The sequence below is a fragment of the Camelus bactrianus genome, chromosome 34 (genome assembly GCF_048773025.1).
Source record: "Camelus bactrianus isolate YW-2024 breed Bactrian camel chromosome 34, ASM4877302v1, whole genome shotgun sequence".
Classification (NCBI taxonomy): domain Eukaryota; kingdom Metazoa; phylum Chordata; class Mammalia; order Artiodactyla; family Camelidae; genus Camelus; species Camelus bactrianus.
In genome coordinates, this window is record NC_133572.1 from 13,061,980 (window position 1) to 13,083,878 (window position 21,899).

General features: G+C 38.2%; 1 protein-coding gene and 2 long non-coding RNA genes across 3 annotated transcripts in view; 1 reads left to right on the plus strand and 2 right to left on the minus strand.

The window, feature by feature from the left end:
* Window positions 1–2,106, minus strand: part of LOC141575899 (uncharacterized) — a 27,975-nt gene extending 25,869 nt beyond the window's left edge. The window contains exons 1-2 of the long non-coding RNA XR_012503971.1: window positions 1,935–2,106; window positions 514–589 (exon numbers count right to left, since the gene is read on the minus strand). This is a non-coding gene — a long non-coding RNA (uncharacterized LOC141575899). The remainder of the gene's footprint in view (window positions 1–513; window positions 590–1,934) is intronic.
* Window positions 1–21,899, plus strand: part of SLCO1C1 (solute carrier organic anion transporter family member 1C1) — a 50,974-nt gene that overhangs the window by 4,965 nt on the left and 24,110 nt on the right. Inside the window, exons 3-7 of the mRNA XM_074357371.1 lie at window positions 865–1,006; window positions 10,052–10,184; window positions 14,816–14,940; window positions 18,242–18,388; window positions 19,869–19,967. Coding sequence (XP_074213472.1) covers window positions 865–1,006; window positions 10,052–10,184; window positions 14,816–14,940; window positions 18,242–18,388; window positions 19,869–19,967 — 646 coding nt within the window. The remainder of the gene's footprint in view (window positions 1–864; window positions 1,007–10,051; window positions 10,185–14,815; window positions 14,941–18,241; window positions 18,389–19,868; window positions 19,968–21,899) is intronic.
* The window catches only part of LOC105062276 (uncharacterized), a 41,976-nt gene continuing 35,077 nt past the window's right edge, over window positions 15,001–21,899 (minus strand). The window contains exons 4-5 of the long non-coding RNA XR_834681.2: window positions 18,155–18,563; window positions 15,001–15,770 (exon numbers count right to left, since the gene is read on the minus strand). This is a non-coding gene — a long non-coding RNA (uncharacterized LOC105062276). The remainder of the gene's footprint in view (window positions 15,771–18,154; window positions 18,564–21,899) is intronic.

Here is a 21,899-nt window from a genome sequence, read left to right on the forward strand (position 1 = left end):
CTAGTATTTATTAAATATCTACCAGGTACCAGACATTACGCTATGCCGTTATAACATTTAATCAAGGAAACATCCATATTATTCCCATTGTACAAATGAAAAATTTGACTTTCCTGGCCAGACGGTAAGGAACAAGGTTGCCTTTTAAATGGGGCTCCATGTGACTCCAAGTTCTTGTTCTTTCTTTGTATCAAACATTCACTCAACAAATATATATACATATGTTTTTTCATGTAAATGCTAACCTGCCTAATGAATACGCCATCACAGACCCAGGTCTAGCAAAATACGTAAGCCAGATACCAAAAATATATTTTTTTCATTGAATAAGAACTTGAGTATGAATTTAACTTGAATATGAATTTAAACACAAAGAACAGTAGTTCTGCTTTTTCAGGCTATTATGTTCCCTGCTGAAACATGCACCATCTCTGTGAAATACACAATCATGAGTTCTAGATTTGGGAAAAGGCATTAAGTGTGTGGCTTATGGTTTTCGTTTAATTTTCTTACCTTTCAATGGCTTCTTCCTCTCTTTGCTTCACCTGCAACGAATCTTCTTTTTGAAGCTAAGACAACTCTGAATATCCTTTGGGGGAAGAAGGGAGAAAGTGAGGGAAAAAAAAAAAGGAATTCAACATACCCTATGAATAAAAACCTGTCATTTCCAGGAGAATCTGAATTTTTAGAACTCCACACGAGCTTGAGGTGGCAGGAAGCCTATTATTGTGCTTGACTGAAATCTTCAGCGATAACGAGCTTGCTACATGGTTCCTGGTTTGCGTTTTTTGCCTCTTTGTTTAGTAAACTTCCAGTCATGTGTCAGGCTGGAGTTAGACTAAGTTTGCCTTTCATGTTTTTCAGGTGTTCTTGGGAGCCTTGTCTTTCGTGTACTTTGCCAAAGCCCTGGCAGAAGGCTATCTGAAGAGCACCATCACGCAGATAGAGAGAAGGTTTGATATCCCTTCTTCACTGGTGGGAGTTATTGATGGTAGTTTTGAAATTGGTAGGTATTGCAGATGCCCTGACTTTACTTAAGTACAAGGTTTCTAGGCATGACTGACTAAGTGACAACCTCACTGCCTTCTGCTGTCTGCTAGAATCAGACCCTAATTGTAAAAATCTGATTTGGGCAGAATTTGCCATGACCTTATGCTACAGTAAAGGCAATTTGTTTTCTCCAAGCAAACAGCAATTAACATCCTGCCCCAGGTGTTCACTATTACATGACTCACACAATTCAGTTTCTAATCAGCATTTGAGGGAATTTTCTGGGAGAGACGGAAAGATGCTGCTGGTATTTTGAGTTAAAAGAATGTAGGAAGAATTATATATCCTGGAATCCCTGTGATTCAAAGTTCAGAAAAATCCAAATGAGCCCTACAATACTGTATTGTAATGATTTAAGAAGAAGGTAAACCATAAAAGGGTTTTTTTTCCTGCCCAGTAGCCTGGAAAGAAAAGAAAGGGATTCGATTAAGAAGAACGCTAGAGCAAAGCAGGCAAAAAATTTTCTGCTCTCCCGAGTCTTTGGTTAGCCATTGACTATACGTGTCCTCCGAGAACTTGAAAAGACTAAGTGACTTTCGACACTGTTTAAAGACTGTAATCCCACTTAGTCAGCTTCTTGAACTATAAACTAAGAGGCTTTGATTTTTTGTTGAAGTAAACAAAATGAGTAGCCTCTGTGACCCTTACTGCCTGTTGGGACTCGAATATATGCTACAGTAAAATCTCTGACGGCTGCAGGTGCAGCTTCACTTGAATTTTCAGAAGCAGGAAGGAATATTTTTCAATAATTACTTTTTAAGTTCTATTGGGCTGCACTCTGCCCGCCTGCAAGCCCTGTACTCGCCCAGCTTCAAGAGCAAAGAGAAGAGCCCGGAGCCAGCAACAGAGACATCAGTGGTTTAGTGGATAGAGGGGAATCTTACATGTCTGAAGCAGGGTCCGGAGACGACACACCATCCTGCAGGGAAGGCAGCAGACCGGCCATGGCAGCGGCTTTCACTTCCGGGGTGGGTTGGGGGGAGGTCACCGCTTATAGGGGCAATTGACTTCAGGTTGGCTCACTGGTTACCAGGGAAACCAATAGAGGGGCACGCCCCTCACCGCCTCTTTGATAAGCTAACTTATCCTAGAGTGAAGTTCTGGTCTAAAGTTAGAGCAATCACTAGTGGGGATGGGGGCAAATACGTAGGATGGCAGTCCTGTGAGCAGAGTGTAGGTGACTCAGGGACTGGTCAAGTAGGGGACATACAGAGAGCAGGGGAACAGCCATCTGGGGTGGCCCGATCCTGCAAGTTCACACTGTATATTTCAGTTTTTACTCTAAATATGACAGAATGAAGAGAGTGAATATGTCAACTTTTGCTTCCCAAATCCATCTTTCATCATCCTACCAGAAAGATTTCTTGGTTGAGTGCTAGTTAAACATGAATGTTCACACAAATGACTGGATAATTCTGTTAAAATAAAATGCGTAGACTGATTCTGTAGGAAGGGAGGTAAGAGTCTGCGTATCTAACAAGCACCACCTGATGTTAACGCTATTAGTCAATAGGCTGCACCTTGTGTAACAAGTTTCTGAAAAATCTGATCATATCACTCCCTTGTGTAAACTCCTTAGATAGGACTGGATGGTTGATTTATTCCTTGATGCCTGCCCTACCTAAAAACTGAATCCCAAATTAATGAAAGGCCACGGAGAGTCAAGGTAAGGGTATACTGCATCAGGAGAAGAAGCAAGTAGGAAGAGGCAGCTGGTGCAAATCAAAAGGATCAGTTTTACAGAAGAAAGAAGAAATGAGCAGATAGAAAATTACATACGAAGGTTTTCTTTGATTATTGCTTGCTCTAGATTATTGTGTAAAAACTTGTCAGAGCTGAAAAGACTTAGAATCTGGTCCACACTTTTCGTTGGATTCCCAGATCCCAATGCACAAATGGAGAGAATCTATGTTTGATAAAGGGTACTGATGTTTCACAGGAAGTGACAAAGGACCCGAGTCCAAATTCACAGTAATCCTTCCAGACCATTCTAAGGATAGAAATTGTTTACTGGATTAGATGAAATAAAAGCCCCCTTCCTTCCATTGCGAGACTTTATCCCAAATATCACATGTCGCTCTAATTAACAGTTTTCCAGAAAAGTGGGTTTCCTGGCTGTAATCTTAATTTACTCCTTTCGTCTCTCTCCACATTCCTTCCTTCCAGGATTCTGTACTCATTTCTACCCTCTTTCTCACACTTTAAATTCTTCTCTTTTTTTTTTTAACAGAACAATTTCATTTATCTTTTGACATCAATTGACATGATCATCTAACATCCACATACTGGACAGTCAGTTTCTTCCCAAGTAAAGAATTTTTTCATAACAAGGAATCTTTCTCCAACAATGTCAGAGAGTAGCCAAGAAAATGTTTTCTATATCAAGCCCTTAACATTTCCAGATACTAATTCTTTGTTTCAAGTATTTTTTCATGTGTTTTCTTCTAAATATTTTAAAACTTTTGCTTTTTACATTTTAGTATTTAGTCAACTTGATGTAGATGTTTTTAGGCATACTTTGTTTTTTAAGGCAGTTTTGGGTTCACAGTAAAATTGAGTGGAAGGTACAGAGATTTCCCATACACACCCTGCCCAGAGTGGTATGTTCATTACAATCAATGACCTACAATAACACCTCAGTATCATCCAGAGTTCACTTAGGGTTCATTCTTGGTGGTGTATATTTTCTGGGATTGAACAAATGTATAATGACATGTATCCACTATTAAAGTATCATACAGAGTAGCTTCAATGCCCTAAAAATCCTCTGTGCTCTGCCTGTTCACCCACCACTCCCCTCTACCCCCGGCAACCACTGATCTTTTTGCTGCCTCTGCAGTTTTACCTATTTTAGAATGTTATATATTCAGAATCATACAGTATGTAGCCTTTTCAGATTGGATTCTTTCACATGGCAATAAGCATTTAAGGTTCCTTCATGTCCTTTCATGACTAGGTAACTCATTTCTTTTTGGCACTGAATAATAATCCATTTTCTGGATGGAAACCTTAGTTTATTTATCTGTTCATCTACTGAAGGACTTCTTGATCGCTTCCAAGTTTTTTGGCAATTACAAATAAAGCTGCTATAAACATCTGTGGGTACAGATTTTTGTGGGGACATAGATTTTCTGCTCTTTTGGGTTAAAACCAAGGAGCATGATTGTTACAGTGTATTTTGTGGTCCAGAATGTGGTCTCTCTTGGTGAATGTTCCATGTTGTATATTCTGCTATTATTGATGAAGTAGTCTGTAGATATCTACTATCTACATATTGCCAGTTGATTGGTGGTGTTGAGTTTATCTTTTTAGATTTTCTTTCTGCTAAATCTGTCCATTTCTGATAGAGGGGTGTTGAAGCCTCCAACTGTAACAGTTGACTCTTCTAATTCTCCTTGAAGTTCTACCAGTCTTGCCTCACGTATTTTGATACTCTGTTACTAGCATATGCACATTAGGGATTGTTACGTCATCTTGGAGAATTGACTCCTTTATCATTATGTAACGGCCCTGATAACGTTCCTTGGTCTGAACTCTTGCTTTGTCTGAATTTAATATACTACTCCTGCTTTCTTTTGATTCCTGGTAGCACGCCGTATCTTTCTCCATCCATTTACTTTTAATCTGTAGGTGTCTATATGTAAAGTGAGTTTCTTGTAGACAAAATCTTGACCCATTCTGACAATCTGTCTTTAATTGGTGCATACAGACTGTTGATGTTCAAAGTGATTACTGATACAGATTAATGTGTCTACCATATTTGTTACTATTTTCTATCTGTTGCTCTTGCTCTTTGTTCCTCTATTTGTCTTCCACTCTTATTCTGCCTTTTCTGGTTTTTATTAACCATTGATAATATTTTATCTTCTGCCCTTTATTAGCATATCAGTTACACTTCTTTATCTCACCTGCTTTTTTGGTTGCTGTAGAGTTTGCAGTATATATTTACAACTAATCCAAGTCCACTTTTAAATAACTATACCACTACCTGGGTAGTGCAAGTACCTTAGAATAACAAAATAATTTATTTCCTCCTTCCTATCCTTTGTATCATTCCTATCATTCAATTTCACTTATACGTAAGCATACGTACATCATGCATAAGAATACATCATTGAATAAATTGTTGATATTATTATTTTTGGACAAACCATTATCTGCCAGATCAATTAAGAATAATAAAAATAAGTTTTTCATTTACCTCCACTTATTTCTTCTCTGATGCTCACCCTTTCTTTATGTAGATCTAAGTTTCCAAACTTTATCAACTTTCCTTTCTCTAAAGAACTTCTTTTAACATTTCATGAGAGGCAGGTTTACTGGACACACATTTCAATATTTGTTTGTCTGAGAAAGTATTTCTTCTTTACTTTTGAAGAATGACTTCACAGCGTACAGAACTATAGGTTGGTGGAGTTTTTCTCTCAACACTTTAAACATTTCTCTACACTCGTTCCTTGTTTGCACGGTTTCTGAGAAGAAGTCAGATGTAATTTTTATTTCTGTCTTCTATAGGTAAGGTGGGATTTTTCCTTGTCTTTTCTGAGGAAATTTCTCCTTATCTTCGATTTTCTATAGTTTGAAAATAACATGTCTAGTTTAGATTTTTTGGCATATCTCATGCGCATCGTTCTCTTAGCTTCCTGGATCTGTGGTTTCATGTCTGACATTAATTTGGTAGAAATTCTAAGTCACTATTGTTTTAAATATTCCCTTCTTTCTTCTCTTTCTAGAATTCCCATTACCTGTACATCACACCGTTTGTAGTTCCACAGTCCTTGGATATTCTGTTCTGTTTTTTACAGTCTTTTTCCCCTTTGCTTTTCAGTTTTGGGGTTTTCTGTTTCTGCACCCTCAAGCTCAGAGACTGTTTCCTCCGCTGTGTCTAGCCTCCTAGTAAGGCCATCAAAGGCGTTCTTTATTTCTGTTACAGTGTTTTTGATCTCTAGCACTTTTTTTTAGTTCTCAGAATTTCCATCTCTCTGATTACATTGCCCATGTGTTCTTGCACGCCGTTTACTTTATCCATTAGAGCTCTTGGCATCTTTATCATACTTGTCTTAAATTCTCAGTCTGAGGACTTCAACATCTCTGCCATGTCTGGTTCTGATGCTTGCCCTGTCTCTAAAAAATATTTTTCTTTTTATTTTTAATACGTAATTTTTTTTTTCCTTCATAGCCAGAAAGGATGTACTGGGTAAAAGAAAGTGCTATAAATAGGCCTTTAGTAACGTGATGGTAAAATATGAGAAAAAGGAAGCATCCTATAGCCCTGTGGCTCTGGGGTTCTTAGTGAGCCTGTGCCTCTGGACTGTAAACTTCAGACATGCTTCTCAGTCCCCCTGACCTCCATCAGTGGGACAGGATGGCTAGAGCCGGCTGGAGTTGGGTATTTCCCTTCCCCTAGGTCAGTTAGGCTCTGATCATGCCCCAGCAGGTGAGACTCTGATTAACTGGTTTCCCCTAAAGTCAGGCTTTCTTAAGAAAAACAGAGTGCTTGGCATATTTCAAAATGGTTCTCTTTCCCCTCTCCATGCAGGAAGCCAAAAAGTTTTACTCTCCAATATTCACTGTGAGAACCTAGTTGAGCTTTTGAAATAAAACTCACAAAAGTGTGGGGAACTTCAAACACTAGGTCCTCCTGGAGCTTTTTATCACTCAGAATTGTCCATGCTGAGCCTCCAGCAACTTGTCAGTTATAGTTCAGGGTTCTCTTTCCTTAGCACTTGTTCCTAAGGAGATTTGTTCTTGTGGAATTCTGCTTCAGCGGGCCACAATTCTCTGCATTTGCTTATTGGTCTCTCCAACTTTGGGGCCAGCATTTTGCCCTATGACCCCACCTCTCTGACAGATTTAAGAAGAGCTGCTGATTTTTTGGCTTTTTACTTGGTGTTAGGATGTAATGGCTACTTCCTGCTTCTTACATGCTGGACCAGAAAGGTACATCCTCAAAATAAATTTTTTATATAAAGTCAGGTAGCAATCTCTTTATGTTATTGTAACTAATTGTCCAATCACCACTAATTGAATATATACTTAACTCAATTATTTGCAATACATTCTTTATCGTATATTATCTACCATTTAAGTGCAAATCTTTTCTATAAGTCTGTTTATCCATAACTCAATACAAGACTGTCTTCTTGATTATAGTTTTATAATTAGCTCTGCTATTAGGTAGGAAAATCTACTTTTCCATCAATTTTTTTTTTTTTTTGGCTATACTTGGATAAGTTCCCTGAAATACCCTATTTTGGCTTGATTGAAATTGCATAGAATTTATATATCAAACCAGATAACTGACATTTTACATTAGTGAGTCTTTCCATCCATAAATATGGTATATCTCTCCATTTATTCAGCCCTTTTTTATAGCTTTCAATATTATATTTATGAACTATAAATAAACTACTAATCTTTTGTTAGATGTATTCCGACATATATAAAGTTATATTGCTATTTTGAAAAGAACTTTTTAATTACATTTCCTTTTATTAATTCCTGGAACACTGAAACAGTATAAATATGTAAGCAGCAATCTAGTGAACTTATGTTAATTTTAATTAATCGTTTTTAGATGCTGTAGAGTTTTACGAACAATCATATTGTCTGATACAGAAGACAATTTTGTACAATTCTTTTCAATTCTTAGATTTGTTATTTCTTGTTCTTGGCCTCAGAATTATGTTGAATAGAAGCAGTGACAGAGGACATCCTCCTCTCACTTCTGACCTTAATGAAAATACTTTTAAAACTTCACCACTAAACAATATGTGTGCTGTATGGTTTTGATAGAAAACACTTTAAAAGCTGATTTTTTCAAAATTTTTTTTCTTATCACAAATGAGTGGTTAATTATATCGAATGGTTTTACCACATCTCTTAAGACAATCATGGAATTCTTCTCCTTCCATTATTTAATATAGAGCTTTAATTAATAGATTTTTTTGGTAGTACCTTTGCACTTCTAGAATGAACTGCATTTGATCTTTCCTTTCATTGTCCTTGTCTAGCTTGGTTTCAAGGGCATATTACTCTTATAGCAAGAGCTGTGTAGCTTTCTTTTCCATTACCTGAAGTACCGGGGTGGGGGGGTGTTTGGGGAGAGAGAGAGAAAACGTATTTGTAAAACTCTCTGGACCTATTGTCTTTTCCAGAAATTAGTGACAGTAGATGTGAAAGAATTTTGATGCCCAATTTGGTTTTTTACATTACTCATCACCACTTATTTTCTAGGTATACCTTCTGAGAATTCAGAAGAAAGGATACTAAGCAAAGGAGGCAAAAACTTGTGTAGATATCACTGACACTAAAACGGTATCATGTACTGTTTGGCAAACCCACTAATGTAACACAGAATTAGTCTGTAAACGTGAGTTCTTTGCTGTGAGGTGTTGGTGGCCCGGGAGTTGGGGAGGGAAGGTGATGGTGCAGTGGGGCGGGGGAAGGACACATTACCTATAAATTGAAAGTCAGCTTTCACTTTAGTTTGGTTGATTTACTGTGACAGATCAGCAAAACTATAGACATAATTATCAATATGATATGATAACAGAATTTCTTAATGTTAAATGAGGAATCGCACACTCAGTTAGGTCTTTGTTTAATCTGAAAACTGAAAAAAGTTTAATTCTTCTTGGAGCCACAGAGCCTGGAGCCACTGTAGCCTGGAGCAAGCTACTTTTCTCACTGTCATGATTGTCCTCGAGGCTGTTCTTTTCGCACATGACGAAAGCTGGCAATGTGAACAAACAGTAGTAAATTAGATGATTGCTTACAGATGTAAGGAAACTCACTCTTTCTGGAAAATTGGAAACATCGAGAACTTCAAAGCGAGGCCACCCAACAGCCATCACAATCAATTGCTGGAGAATTGCTAGGTTTTACTCCAGCTAGCACTGCAGTTCTTAAAAACTAAATATTCCAAATGCAAATATCTAAAACTTTAAAGCCCCTTTAAATTTAAGACCCTAAACAGTGTTTATCAAAGCATGTTCCAGGAACCATCTCCATCAGCATATTTAAGCTGGTATTAAAAATGCAGATTTCTTGGCCTGCTCCCCATGCACCTCCCCCATCCATGGAATCATAAACTGTTAGGAGCTGCCAAGATTCTGCATTTTTAATATTTCTATTTCCCTCACCATCCCTTTCCAGCAATTTTTGTGCACAGCAAAGCATGAGAACATCCTTCCTAAAGTATGTTTTATCAGTTATCATCACCATCAGCTAAAATTTATCACATCCTTCCTTCACTAGAGATATTTTAGGAGGACCTAAGTCCCACCTTCAGAAAAAATATTCTTTATTTTTTTAAAAAAGAGATGGTCATATTTTATACAGATTTTCTATTTTATAAAATAGAGGCATACATTGAGGGTTATATAAAACTGATATATTTCTGAAGTTACGTGGAATAATTTTTATTTCTATTTTGAGTCATATTTTTGTAAAAAGCATATAAACATGTTTTTCATAATTTGATTTCATTTGAAGTGAGGCACAGTTGTGTTCATTTTATTTTTTCTTTCAGGAATGTCAGCTAAAGCAAGAGTATATAATGTATGTCAAGAGCAAATGGGAAACTAGTAAAAGTTTTAATAGAAAATGTTAACAAGTGAAGAAACAGTAATAAAATTCACTTCAAAATCACCAGGGAAAATTTAAGAGAGCAACTAAAGAAAGCCTTCTATTACTTGATTTACTGATAAACCACTTTAAAAGGACAGATAATTAAGCTGGATGAAAATAAGGTAGAAGTGTTGGTTATGAAAATATTTTGATAAAGGAATGAGATGATTGAAGTAACGAATCTAAAGATAGTTTCAACAGCCATCTCAGATTAAAGGAAAGAAAGACAAATGATGTGGAAGATGTTGGAGACGGCTTAGTCAAAAACAGAATGTTGCCAGACCTTCTACAGGCATTTGTTCATTTAGTTACTCTGATGACTTATTTCTAAGTTCTCTAACTTATGAATATTTTATTCTTTTCCCCAAAGGGAATCTCTTAGTTATTACATTTGTTAGCTACTTTGGAGCCAAACTTCACAGGCCAAAAATAATTGGAGCAGGGTGTCTGATCATGGGAGTTGGAACACTGCTCATTGCAATGCCTCAGTTCTTCATGGAGAGGTAAGTCTAAAGCAAACACCTTTTTCTTGCTTTAACCAACTGCATGTCTTCCTTTTGATGATTACAATTAATTATTTACAGTTAAGAAAATAACTCCTTGCTTAAACCATGACAATTTGTATCTTATTTCCAACCACTTTGGGCAAAATTTCAAAATGCTTACAATTTTACTTATAATTTCATAATCTATAAAATACTTTTTTGATATACTACTATGTATTGATGTCAACAAAATTAAACAGAAATGTTCACTAACGTGTCTTCATTCAAATGTTTTCATTTAGCTGTGGAGGCAAAGTATATAAGTAAAAAGAAAACAATATATTGTGTGGTAAATGTCGAATGAGTGTCCAATGGGTAATGAATGAATGCCACAGACAATATGCAGGACCATGGTATAACTGACTAGCAGATCTCTGACTGAGGGACATTTAACCAACTGAAGTAACTATTCAATGTCCAAATATTTTCTCATAGAATTTTCTCCATAGAAGATGAGTATTTGTATTCCTTAACCCTGGAGTTTACTTTTGATAGTAATTCTGTTAGTACTTGCATACAAGTTTAGTCGTTCCAAAGGCTTCCATATTTGTCATATCATTTCACCTTTACAAAAACCTGTAATTGAGGAAAGCATAGTTTATCTTTTTTATTTTAGAGCTAAGGACAATGACTTAGAGAGTCTGGTGACCTTCTCAAGTTTAGGTGTTCTGTAATCATAGAACCGGAATCCTAAAACAAGTACTTTGAGTTCTTTGCACATATTACCGTTGCCTCTCTTCTCTGTGATTACTTATTGCCCACTGAGTGAAGTGACTACCATGAGATTTTGAAGACAGAGAATATTTTAGAAAATTATATGGCAAGTAATACTTGGATGATTGCCCACTCTAGACCACCATATCATGACATTTTAGAACTAGAGAGACTTAGAAATGATCTGGTCCAAACTTCCTTTTGGATTCCCAGGTTACTTTATATAAAAATAGCCTGATTTTGACTTCTGTGTCCAATCTATAAAGATCACAGAATCCTCTGTGTAAGGCCTCTCCTACCTGTTTGGATGGTTTCTCTGGCTCCTTTGTCTTCACTTGGAGAGGGATCTGTAGCTTCAGGACTTCTGCATGCTCTTTGGACATCCATCTGGCCTCCTTTCCATGGGGCAGTTTTCTTGATCATTGAGGTTCTACAAAGGTGTATATGGGGCCAGTGGGCAAGGAGGAGGCAAAGGAGAAGGCTGAGGAAATGGGTCTCCAGTCCACCTAACCCCTCCCTGACCCATAGCTGTGTTATCTGTTCCAATCACTGAGCCCCCATGCAACAGTTTACTCAGAAGGGGAAAAAAGTTCCACTACTAAAAAAATTTAAAAATTTGAAAGTAGTTACAGAGGATAGATAAATCCTTGACCACTGACCCAACTCATTCTGGGGTGGATCTTCTATGTGACCTTGATCATGGTACCTAACCTTCCTAGGCCTCAGTTTATGCATCTTAAAATAGGTATTATAGATATTGAAAAGAATACTTAGCTTGTAATGCTGTTGCAAATACTAAATGATGTGACACAGGTGAAATGGTGACCAAGTTTCCTGACCTAACTAGTAGCTGTGTTTTTCTTGTTGTGTATTGTTATCACATCCTCCTCAGATAAATAAGCCACCTGGTTTTAACCAGAGACCAGAAATAAGTTGTCTTAAAGATGTTGCATTCAGATTAATAATAGTCTTATTTTAAGTTAATGACAAACATACTAATACAAGAAAATCAGAAGGAGAATTATATCTAAGAGAAGCCAGCCAGGCTAGTGCTGACAAAGGATGTCAAACAAAGACAGATTCTTATTGACCACATTTTATATGTTGAAAGATATATTTGTTCATTTATTATTCAGTGTCTGCCATTTGCTTGGTACTGTGCCACGTAATGGGGAAAACCCAAAACGAAATAATACAAAAATACGCACACATAATACTTGCCCTCATGAAGTTTGCTGTCTACTGAGGATACTGCCCAGCTTCATACTCAGAAAACGTAACTAAAAGCCTATGAGTTCTCTGTAATAAAACAAAATTATCAATAAAAATTCATGTGCAAATAAATAAAAAAGTATTTTAAAAATAAAATAAAAAAAATAACTTCTTTTTAACCTTTTGTAGCATTAGTCACTAACTGGATACTTGTCCAAAACGTAATTTCTGTTCTCTCAAAGATGACTACACTTTGTCTACCTGCAGAAATACCCTTCAGGTCCAGCAAAACATAATATTACTTATAGATACCAATTATTGAGGGCCTACCCCCAACAGACTGTGTTCAGCTTTATGTGTGTTAGTTCCTCTGACTTATGAATTTAATAAATATATATGGATCATTGTTCTAGGTAATGGGGATGGAGTAGTGACAAAAATCTCTGCTCGGAAGGATCCTATCAGGAGGAGATACACAATAAATAAACAGATAAATAATGCTATAGTATGCAAGATCCAGTGTGATGTGAAGTGCTACAGAGAAAAATAACCCAGGGAAGTCACATAAGAGTGCATGCGTGTTGAGAGGGGAATACAGTTTAAAGTAGGGTTGTCAGGGGGTGGATCGCTGAGATGATGACATTTGGGAAAGGCTGAAGGAGATGCGGGGAGAGCCATCCAGACTCGGGAAGAAGACTCTAGGCTAAATGGACAGTGAATGCAGTGTTCCTGCAGCAGGGCGGATGTGGGCACGGGGTGAACTGCAGGGATGGATGAGCGTGGCAGGAGTGTGAGGGGTAAGGAGGAGATGTCAAGGTGTTTCTCAAACTGTGATGGACATGTGAACCACCTGAGGCTCCTGGCAACGTATATGATTCTGATTCGGTAGCTCTGGGGTGGGGTTTGAGGTTCAGCTGCTGCTGCTGGTCTGCAGACCACACTTCTGGTAGAAAGGTCACAAATAATGGCAAGGACCTTTCCTTCTCAGAATGGCATGGGAAGCCAGAGGAGAATTTTGAGCAGAATGGCATGATCTGACAGATTTTTAAAGGGACACTCTGACTATTGCTTGGAAAAATAACTCTGGTGGGGCAAATTTAAAAGCAGAGAGACTATTTAGGGGGCTGATATAAACTTCACGCATTACAATCAAGAGTGCGTCACTCTGTGTTGGAAGCCAGGTCAGAACGAAAATCCCTGATTTAAAAGCGTTTCCACCACTGGTCCCCTGTTTAGTCCCTTCCTTGTCTCCTTATCCGACAGAGCCTAAATAGACCCAGAACACAGCTACAGTCTCCATTTTACAACTAAGAACACTGAAACTGGAAAAGGTTAATTGATTTTTCCAGGGTGTCACATATCGTAACTAGTGAAAAAGGTGGCCCTTACATAAAATTCTGTTTATGCAAAATCTCAATTGTGCTTGCAGTAATTGCCTTATGATAGATTAAACTGAGAAGACTCAAATAATTAAAACACTTTGAAATATGACATAATCACTATCGACACTCATTGTAAGAGCCTTTCGGTGTTACAATAGTCCCTGGTATCTCTGGAATTATATTAAGGAAAATTATATTTACCATGATTTTAATGCTAAATGTTCTCTGTACCTAAGAATTAAAAAATGGTCATCCTCATTAAGTGACTCTTAATTTTCATCAAGGACCCATTTGATAGAAGTGACAAAAACTATGAACACCTTCCCTTAAATATTCACATGCATTACAAAAATAGTCTTACTTTTACCATGGGGTTCATAGACCCATGGAGGCATAGGTTATGCAAAACTGATATAAGCTAACCCATTTATCAACCTGAATATGTTAATGACTCCATGTATCTTGTCCTTACCATGCTGAATAGGTTTTTACTATGAACGTATTTCAAACATTACTATAATTATTAGCCTTTAATCCCAAAGTACCTGAACAAAAGGAGAGTCAAGGTGATGTGATGTCCCTTTGTTGGGTACCTCTACCCTGGAGGGTACAAGAAGAGCAGAGAAATTAGCTCCCGAAGGATGATTTGAGAGGGAGTATGGCACCGCGGCACTGTAGATAGAATAACCCCAGTCCTACTACCCAGCATTGGCTCTCCAACCCAGCCGCCACTATAACCTGATAAACAGAGGCAAGGGTAGAATTGGAAATAACTTGGCGCCAGATTAATAAACTGTAGAGGGAAAGGCTACCACCTGGATAAATGGTTCTGAAAGCTCATGTATCGTCATCAGTTCTCTGGAGTCAATATTGCAATTGTTCTACTAAATTTACGACTTGAACTGAAGTGTGCCAATGGCCGTAGTTGTCAAGTTATTGCTTTTCCTCTGGCTTAGAGATAATCATGATTTTATTAAGTGTTGGGTATTTTTTCCCCATAGGAGTAGATAATTTGTAGTCATTATTTTATATTAAAATGAGCCTCTCTAAATAATTCTTACTTTTACTTTCTTTCGTAATGCTGGGTAATTGGTTCAGATATGGTGTAATACCTGTGAACCAAACTATTGTTAAACGCTGGTTTGGTTGAGTGTTTCAGATTCGGGAAGAGCTGTAAACTCAAACAGGTCCCCTCGTGAGCTAAGCAGTATACATAGCATGTTTTTAGTATGATGTTAAATGAGCCTGTAGTAAAGGAAACACTTTTTTTTTTTAATCCAGGTACAGATATGAAAGGCATTCTCTCTCCTCTAATTCCACTCTCAGCATCTCTCCATGTCTCCTGGAGTCCAACAGTCAATTACCAATCTCAGTTATGGAAAAACCACAATCCAAAAGAAGTAATGGTAAGATGATTATTTTTTTACTTGACTAAGCCAGCTCTTTTTAAAGACTTTATTGGAGCTTTCGTATGAATAAAAGAGATCTATGTGATTTTTGCTGTCAAAAGCTTTAACTACATAAGATGAGATGTTCGAGTGTGAAAAAAAAATTCCCAGAATATACGGTAGTATATGATGAGATCCTAAGAAAATATGCAGACAATCAAATTTTATGGAAAGATGGGGCATTAAGTGCTGGTGACTGACAAAAGCTTCCAGTGGTTCCAAATAAGGTGGACTGTGAAACAGGGAAAAACTAGTTCAGCTTGTACAAGTCTCAGTCCGTTGCTCAGATATAAAAGAAAAAATATTTTCCCTCCCAAACTCAGTTTAATTTCCGCGTTCGGCCCCTTTTTGCCAGAATGGTAAAAACGTAATCTCAGCCAGTTTGTCCCTAACCTCTACCCATTTTCCCAGGGGTTGCTTACATTCTGGGGAGCTTACATAACAGTAAAGGGGAAAACTGGGGGACGGGGAGGTCTTGGTGTTATCAGTCCTCGGTCAGACGAAATATCTAAAATCCCTCTGGTCACAGTGTTGGGTCATACATGTCATCTTGGGGTCATCTTATGTCCACGTTCATGTCCTCTTCAGCACAGCAGCTCTCTCTGATGCCAAAGTGGCCTTGGAAACATGGAAATAATTCTACTTTCCACATGAGATAGGATGTGGGGAATCTGGTGAGACTGTCCGGAGCTCCACATGCTGACACACACTGCACAGCAGCGCTGCATGTGAGCCACCGAGGGGCTGTGGGAATGGTCTCTTCTGAGTCACTCCAGGCACTGAAAACCCTGGGAAAAGACAGAGGCAGGCGTGCTTAGTACATGGTGCAGCCATCCCCGATCTGGGGTCTTCTACCTCCCTGGGCTCTACCTGACCACGGTGGTACAGGTTCTCCTCACTCATGCAATCCACGAATCTATGCACAGGGGTTTTCCATGTCCCCAGGATGCTGCACTGGCTGGCACTCAAATCCCTTCTCTCCGTAACCCTTTAGCATCAAAACGCTCAGCACTTCCTCCCGCCTCCACCATCTCACCCCCTACTCCTAGCCTGGGGAATATTTCCATATAGGCAGTGTGGATGCCTTTCATTTGATACACCTGCTAGCCAGCCAAATCATTTATCTACACCATGAAACCTTTTCACTCCCCTATGTCCTCATTCATGCTTTCTTTGGAGATGTCTTTTCCTGGTCAGTGAAGAGGTCTGGCTCTTTGAATGAAGGGAAGGGCCAGGGGATTAAAAGACATATGAGGGGAGAAAGTGGGGAGGTTGTAAAGCATATGAAATATTTACTGTCCTGCTGTATGAAAAGAAGAAAGAGAATTCCAGAAGAAAACGCAAGTGTGAAAGAAGGTGATACCTTCAGGAGGACAGACATAAATCAATGGATGAGAACAGAGGGCTTGTTTATGTCAGAATATAATGGAGAGTAAACTCCATTCAGGTCCACGTAAGGAGGCAAGGGCATGAGCTAAAGGATATGGACTTTCATCCGTGCACAATGTACAGTCATTGAAGGTGTTTTATGTTGGTTTTGGTTTTGCCCATCAGGGAAGAGACATGCTATCAACAATAATACAACTAATTAGGAAATATTTAAACCTTTAATGGTAAAAAGAGAAATGGAGGGTTTAGAGTTGAGGAATGCAATTTTTTTTATGTAAGGAGACACGTTATTAGGCAGGTACAGAGTATAAGACTCACAACTCAATCCTCTGTTTTTCCTTCACATGAGGCCCTGCACCCTTAAAGTCACAGACATTAAACAGTGGACACGAGGCTCATCCTAACAGTGACAGCGGGGTAAACAGAGGACTCTTCTTGAAAATGCTTGGCACAGAAACCTGATTTCCCCCACAACCATCTAGAGCAGAGCTGTCCACTGAACTTCTCTGATGATGGAAATGTTCTGTTCAGTACAGTAGCCACTGGCTGCATGTAACAATGAAGTACTGGGAATATAGCCAGTGTGAATGAGAAAACTAATTTTAATTTTATGTAATTTTAATTAATTAAGTTCAATAGTGACATGTGACCCCTACATTGAAAGAACAGATATAAGTGTCTACACTTACCTACAAGACTCCTCTACTAACAAGCTTAGTTAGATCTTGCAAGTGTTAGGGCTGGAATTGATGTTGGAATCAAGTTTTGGAAAAGGAATTCCCACTATATTTTGGGGGGTGGAATAGAAATCCAGGGAAGATACGTGAAAAATCCCTAGCTCCTTGGCTACAGTCCTAGGAGAGGCAGAATCAAAATTAAAAGCAACAGTAGTGTTTTCTGTCACCAAGTCTGATTCAGCTACACAAAAACATCACCCCAGTTCTTCATAACCCATCCTTTACCTTCAAAGATTACTTTCAAGGTCACTAAAGGAGAAAACAACTCCTACCTCATAGGGTCACTAGGAGAATTCAGTTGACCAATGTCTGCAAACCACTTAGCCCAGCGTCTGGCAGAAAGGGAGCATTTGGAAGTGGTGATCTTTGGAGGGTGTTAATATTCTCACTTGTATTAAAGTCACTAAATTCTTCAAAATATATTTAATTGATGATATGGGAGCAATTATTCTACTTCACATGATCATATTAAGACACGACTTTTGGGACAGCATTGTAAAATTGTTAACTTTGAATGCCACTCTAAAAATACTGTTGAAGGTTCTTTTTGTCAGAATAGTTCTGCAACCGAAGCACACAGGGTTTTACATTTTTATATGAATTTGCTCTGAAACAGGAGTCTTCAAAATGACCATTCACTATCAAACAATTGTAACTGTGGGCAATGTGGCTCAAATTTGAAGTTATCACTCATATAAAATTTTGAATTTCAGATAAAACTTGGTCAGCAACAAAATTCCAAATGTTGCAAAATAGAAAAGTTTAAAGATTTTAAAGCCTTGGTTCAAAATTTTGTGTTTTGTCCCAGACAGGATATTGAATGTTATGGGGGGGGGGGGGAAGAATTCAAAGAATTTATTATAAACATGAAATAAAAAGAAGAGAGAAAAGAAGTGGGGAACAGGTATGAGGAGAAGTCGAGTTCCTTGGTCAGAGGCTCTGCAGGATTTACTGTGCTGAAAATACTGGAGTTACAAAACATTTTCCAATCTGGCTCAAACTCCTATCAAATTACATCGATTGCCAACTTCTGCATTTTAACGCACCTTTAGGACAACGTGTAGACATGCAGAATAACTGTTTAATGTCGACAGTGATCTAATTTCAATCCTCTTGTTTGCTTTCCCTTCAAGAGTGTGAAATTGACAGCAGCTCCTCCATGTGGGTTTATGTCTTCCTGGGGAACCTTCTTCGTGGAATTGGGGAAACTCCCATTCAGCCTCTCGGCATCGCCTACCTTGATGATTTTGCCAGTGAGGACAATGCGGCTTTCTATATTGGTAATGTGCACCTCATCCATCTTCTTGGGAAGCAGGGTGCCTGGTTTTCTCAATTCCATTCTCAACTTCATAGGGTGTGGAAGGTTTCATACTTCATCTCCAACTTCTTTATTCAGTTCACCTGTGAGCTCAGCGGCAGTGATGTACGACCCTGTACACGTATCTTCATGGAGACCTAAGAAGGACCAGAACAAGGCCTGAGCTAACCCCATGTCTGGAACAGGTCCCAGTGGATGGATTAGCAGCTAAAAATCACAAAACCCAAAATACAGCAAAGGCAAACTCCAAATCCAGATGAATCGAAGCAGCATTTATTGAGTGCCTCTTGTATCCTGGAAGCTAAATTTGTTCTCGGTTTCACACAACAGTCTTGACTTCTTGGGGTTCTGATCTTTTGAGGGCCTCACCCTCAGAAACAGGACAAGATTTCAGTTTACTGAGTGGGGTGTAGCTAGGGTCACTGTATAGTTCTGCCCTGGCTATTCACACAGGACTCCACAGGGCTCTGATGACAGCCAAGCATGCTGTGGTTAAAAACAAAGCACCCGTTCTAACGGAAAATTTCAGCATAGACCAATACCTGGAACTGGAAAAGAAATTCCATCACACATTCTAGGCAATCACTCTGGAGATGGGAGGAAAGGTGGCAACCCGGAGATGCACGCAGGGGTTGGGGTGTCCCCGTCCTGTCCAGGAGCTCAGTGCCTGTCCACTCTTCACCCTCTCTTCTGTTCTGAAAGGATCTGATAACTGCTGTCTACTCCTCCAGTTAATTTAAATTAATCTCCCAGTGATATGTGTGTATTAAGCTCTGTGGTGAAATAAAAGACAAATGGGAGCTACTTTGCCAGAAAGAGCAACCTTTCTGGTTACTAGAAACAGTGTCATTTAGGACACCTGCCCCACTTGCCTGTTTAAGCTGCCCAGGCTGCTCCTGTGCATCCCGGAGCGCATCTCTCCCCTCTCCCCTCTCCCCTCTCCCAAGTGTAGATCCTTGGCTGGCCACGTAGTTACTGCTCTCACAGATGGTCCCATGGAAACTCTGAATGCACGTTCTTTTTCATTAAGGTGGAAGAAATCAATTTTCATGTCAAAACAAGTCTTATGCTTAACTGACCACAAAAGGTTTTTGAAAGACTGTCACAGTAGTATAATTCAGATTTTTATCACTGGGGGAAATCTAATCCGAGGCAGTAAGTTTTTGCTCCTTTGGGGGAAATTAACTTCTTCAGAGTCTTAGTGTCATTTTCTTACTAGAGTTAATTGACACCTTAAAAATGTTCATTCTTCTTCCAACACTGAGAAGGACTTATTTCTGGATTCAATGAGGTTGAAAAATGGACAAATTAAGCACATTTAAGTGAAACGTCGATGACATATTTTCAGCTACTAGCTGGATCTCACGCATATTTCTTGCTTAAAAATGTATTAATTTACAAAAGCAAAGAAATGGTACTCTCTTCTTTATTTTTTGGTGCAGGGTGTGTGCAGACGGTTGCAATTATAGGACCAATCTTTGGCTTCCTGTTAGGCTCGTTATGTGCCAAGCTGTATGTTGACATTGGCTTTGTAAATCTAGGTAAGGGAGTTTATTTCTATTTATTCGTTTATTCTAATTCCTGTAATTTTTTAATGGGGCTGGTGTCGAAAATATCAAGTTGCCTTTCATAAAATGACAGGATGGTAGCCTTTCACAGAATGAAAATAATCCATGGAAAACTTACTACCTATCTAATCACCACACACACTAATAAATGGAATAGGAAAACTGGAAAAATAGGTGGTGATCAGAACTGGATGACCCATGGTTTGTTATTCAGATGTATCATTTTCCACTTCTGGTTTCCCAGTTCAAACGCATTCCAACACAGTGAAGACTAACAACTGTGGCTACTTGTCGGCTCTTGTTGGTTTCAAGTACATCAACATTTGTTACAGTTACGTTAATTGATAACATATTCATGGACTTGCCAGTAAGGCCAAGGACTGAAAGTCTTCCGGCAACTAAAATTCCCTTCTTTAATGTACAAACTTTTTTTAGTTGAAGGCGTATTATAGTGAGATGAACCTTCCTTTCAGGGGAATGCTTTAGGGGAGGAGATGAATGCAGGACCTCATCTTTCCATAACTATTAATTTGCTTCTTTCCTTTTAAGATGCAGGCCCTAGACACAGAGAGTATTCATCTGTTTTTTTTGTTTGTTTGTTTAAGAAATCCAAGAAAACAGAAGCAAGAAAACAACTTTCATTTTTAACAATTCTGGAATTGCATTTTCATCAGTCTGTGTTATAAATGATTATTGTGTATTAAAATAGAATGCAAAGCTTGGGCTAGTTTTCTTTTTTTCATCAGATAAACTGGAATAATGCATTCCCCAAATTCTATTTATTCATTTATTACCCCCTCCCCCAAAGTTTTATTTTACTTCTGTTTTACCCCAGGTGATATTCTACCACAGTGAGCAAAATAGTTGAGTTCCTTGACTTCATGAAGTTTAAAATATGGTCATGGAGACTGATACAGATAAGAAAGTGTAGGTGTGATGAGTGGTACAGAGGAAAACCGTTAAGGGGAAGCAATGAACATGCAGTGACAAACTAGTATAAACATTTTACTGAGTATAATGTGGTAGCAATTGACTAACTGTCAAAGGATTCTCATAGAGTGAGGTGGAGGGAGAGGATAATAGTATGTTTCATAGGTTCTTATATTGAAAAAAAAAACACACTTGATTTGATTTTAGAAACTTTGTCAATACTTAACTTTTAGTCAAATAAGAAATGGTATCAAAAATAAAGTCTTTTGGAATGTGGGATTAATAGATATACACTACTATATACAAAATAAACAATAAAGACCTACTATATAGCACAGGGAACTGTATTCAGTATCTTGTAATAACCTATAATGGAAAAGAATCTAAAAAAAGAATAGATAAATATATATCTATATATATGTCTGTATAAGTGAATCACTTTGCTGTATACCTGAAACTGTGAATCAACTATATATCAATAAAAAATAAAAATTAAAAAATAAAGTTTTATGATGAATAGATATTGATGTTTTATTTACATATACAAATCTTGCTTCAGACCTAGAATAGCTCTGAAGCATTACTAACCATCATGTAATACAAAACCTTCTCAGTGGTTCAGACTAGTTTTGGGCCAGAGGTTGTAGGGAATAACTTTTCCTTCCAGTAAAATCTTAGACGGATATTCTGCATGTAAATCAGGTGAGAGTGGTAATCCTGCTGGGTAGCTGGCAGAAGGTCTGAAGCCCTCATAACTCTCCCTTACATGTTGCTTTTCTCCTGTTGTGGGTCCAGGGGTCCCTCTGCAGAACCCAGAGCAGAGTGAGACCCGTTTTGGTATGTAGACTCTATTAAACTTTTCATCTAAGGAACAAAAGACAGCATCGGGCTCTGAAAACACCCCTTTCCCTTCAAAAAGCAAGATAGTAACAATGTTCAGATTCAAAAATGTTGTGTATGAATTATTAGGTCTTT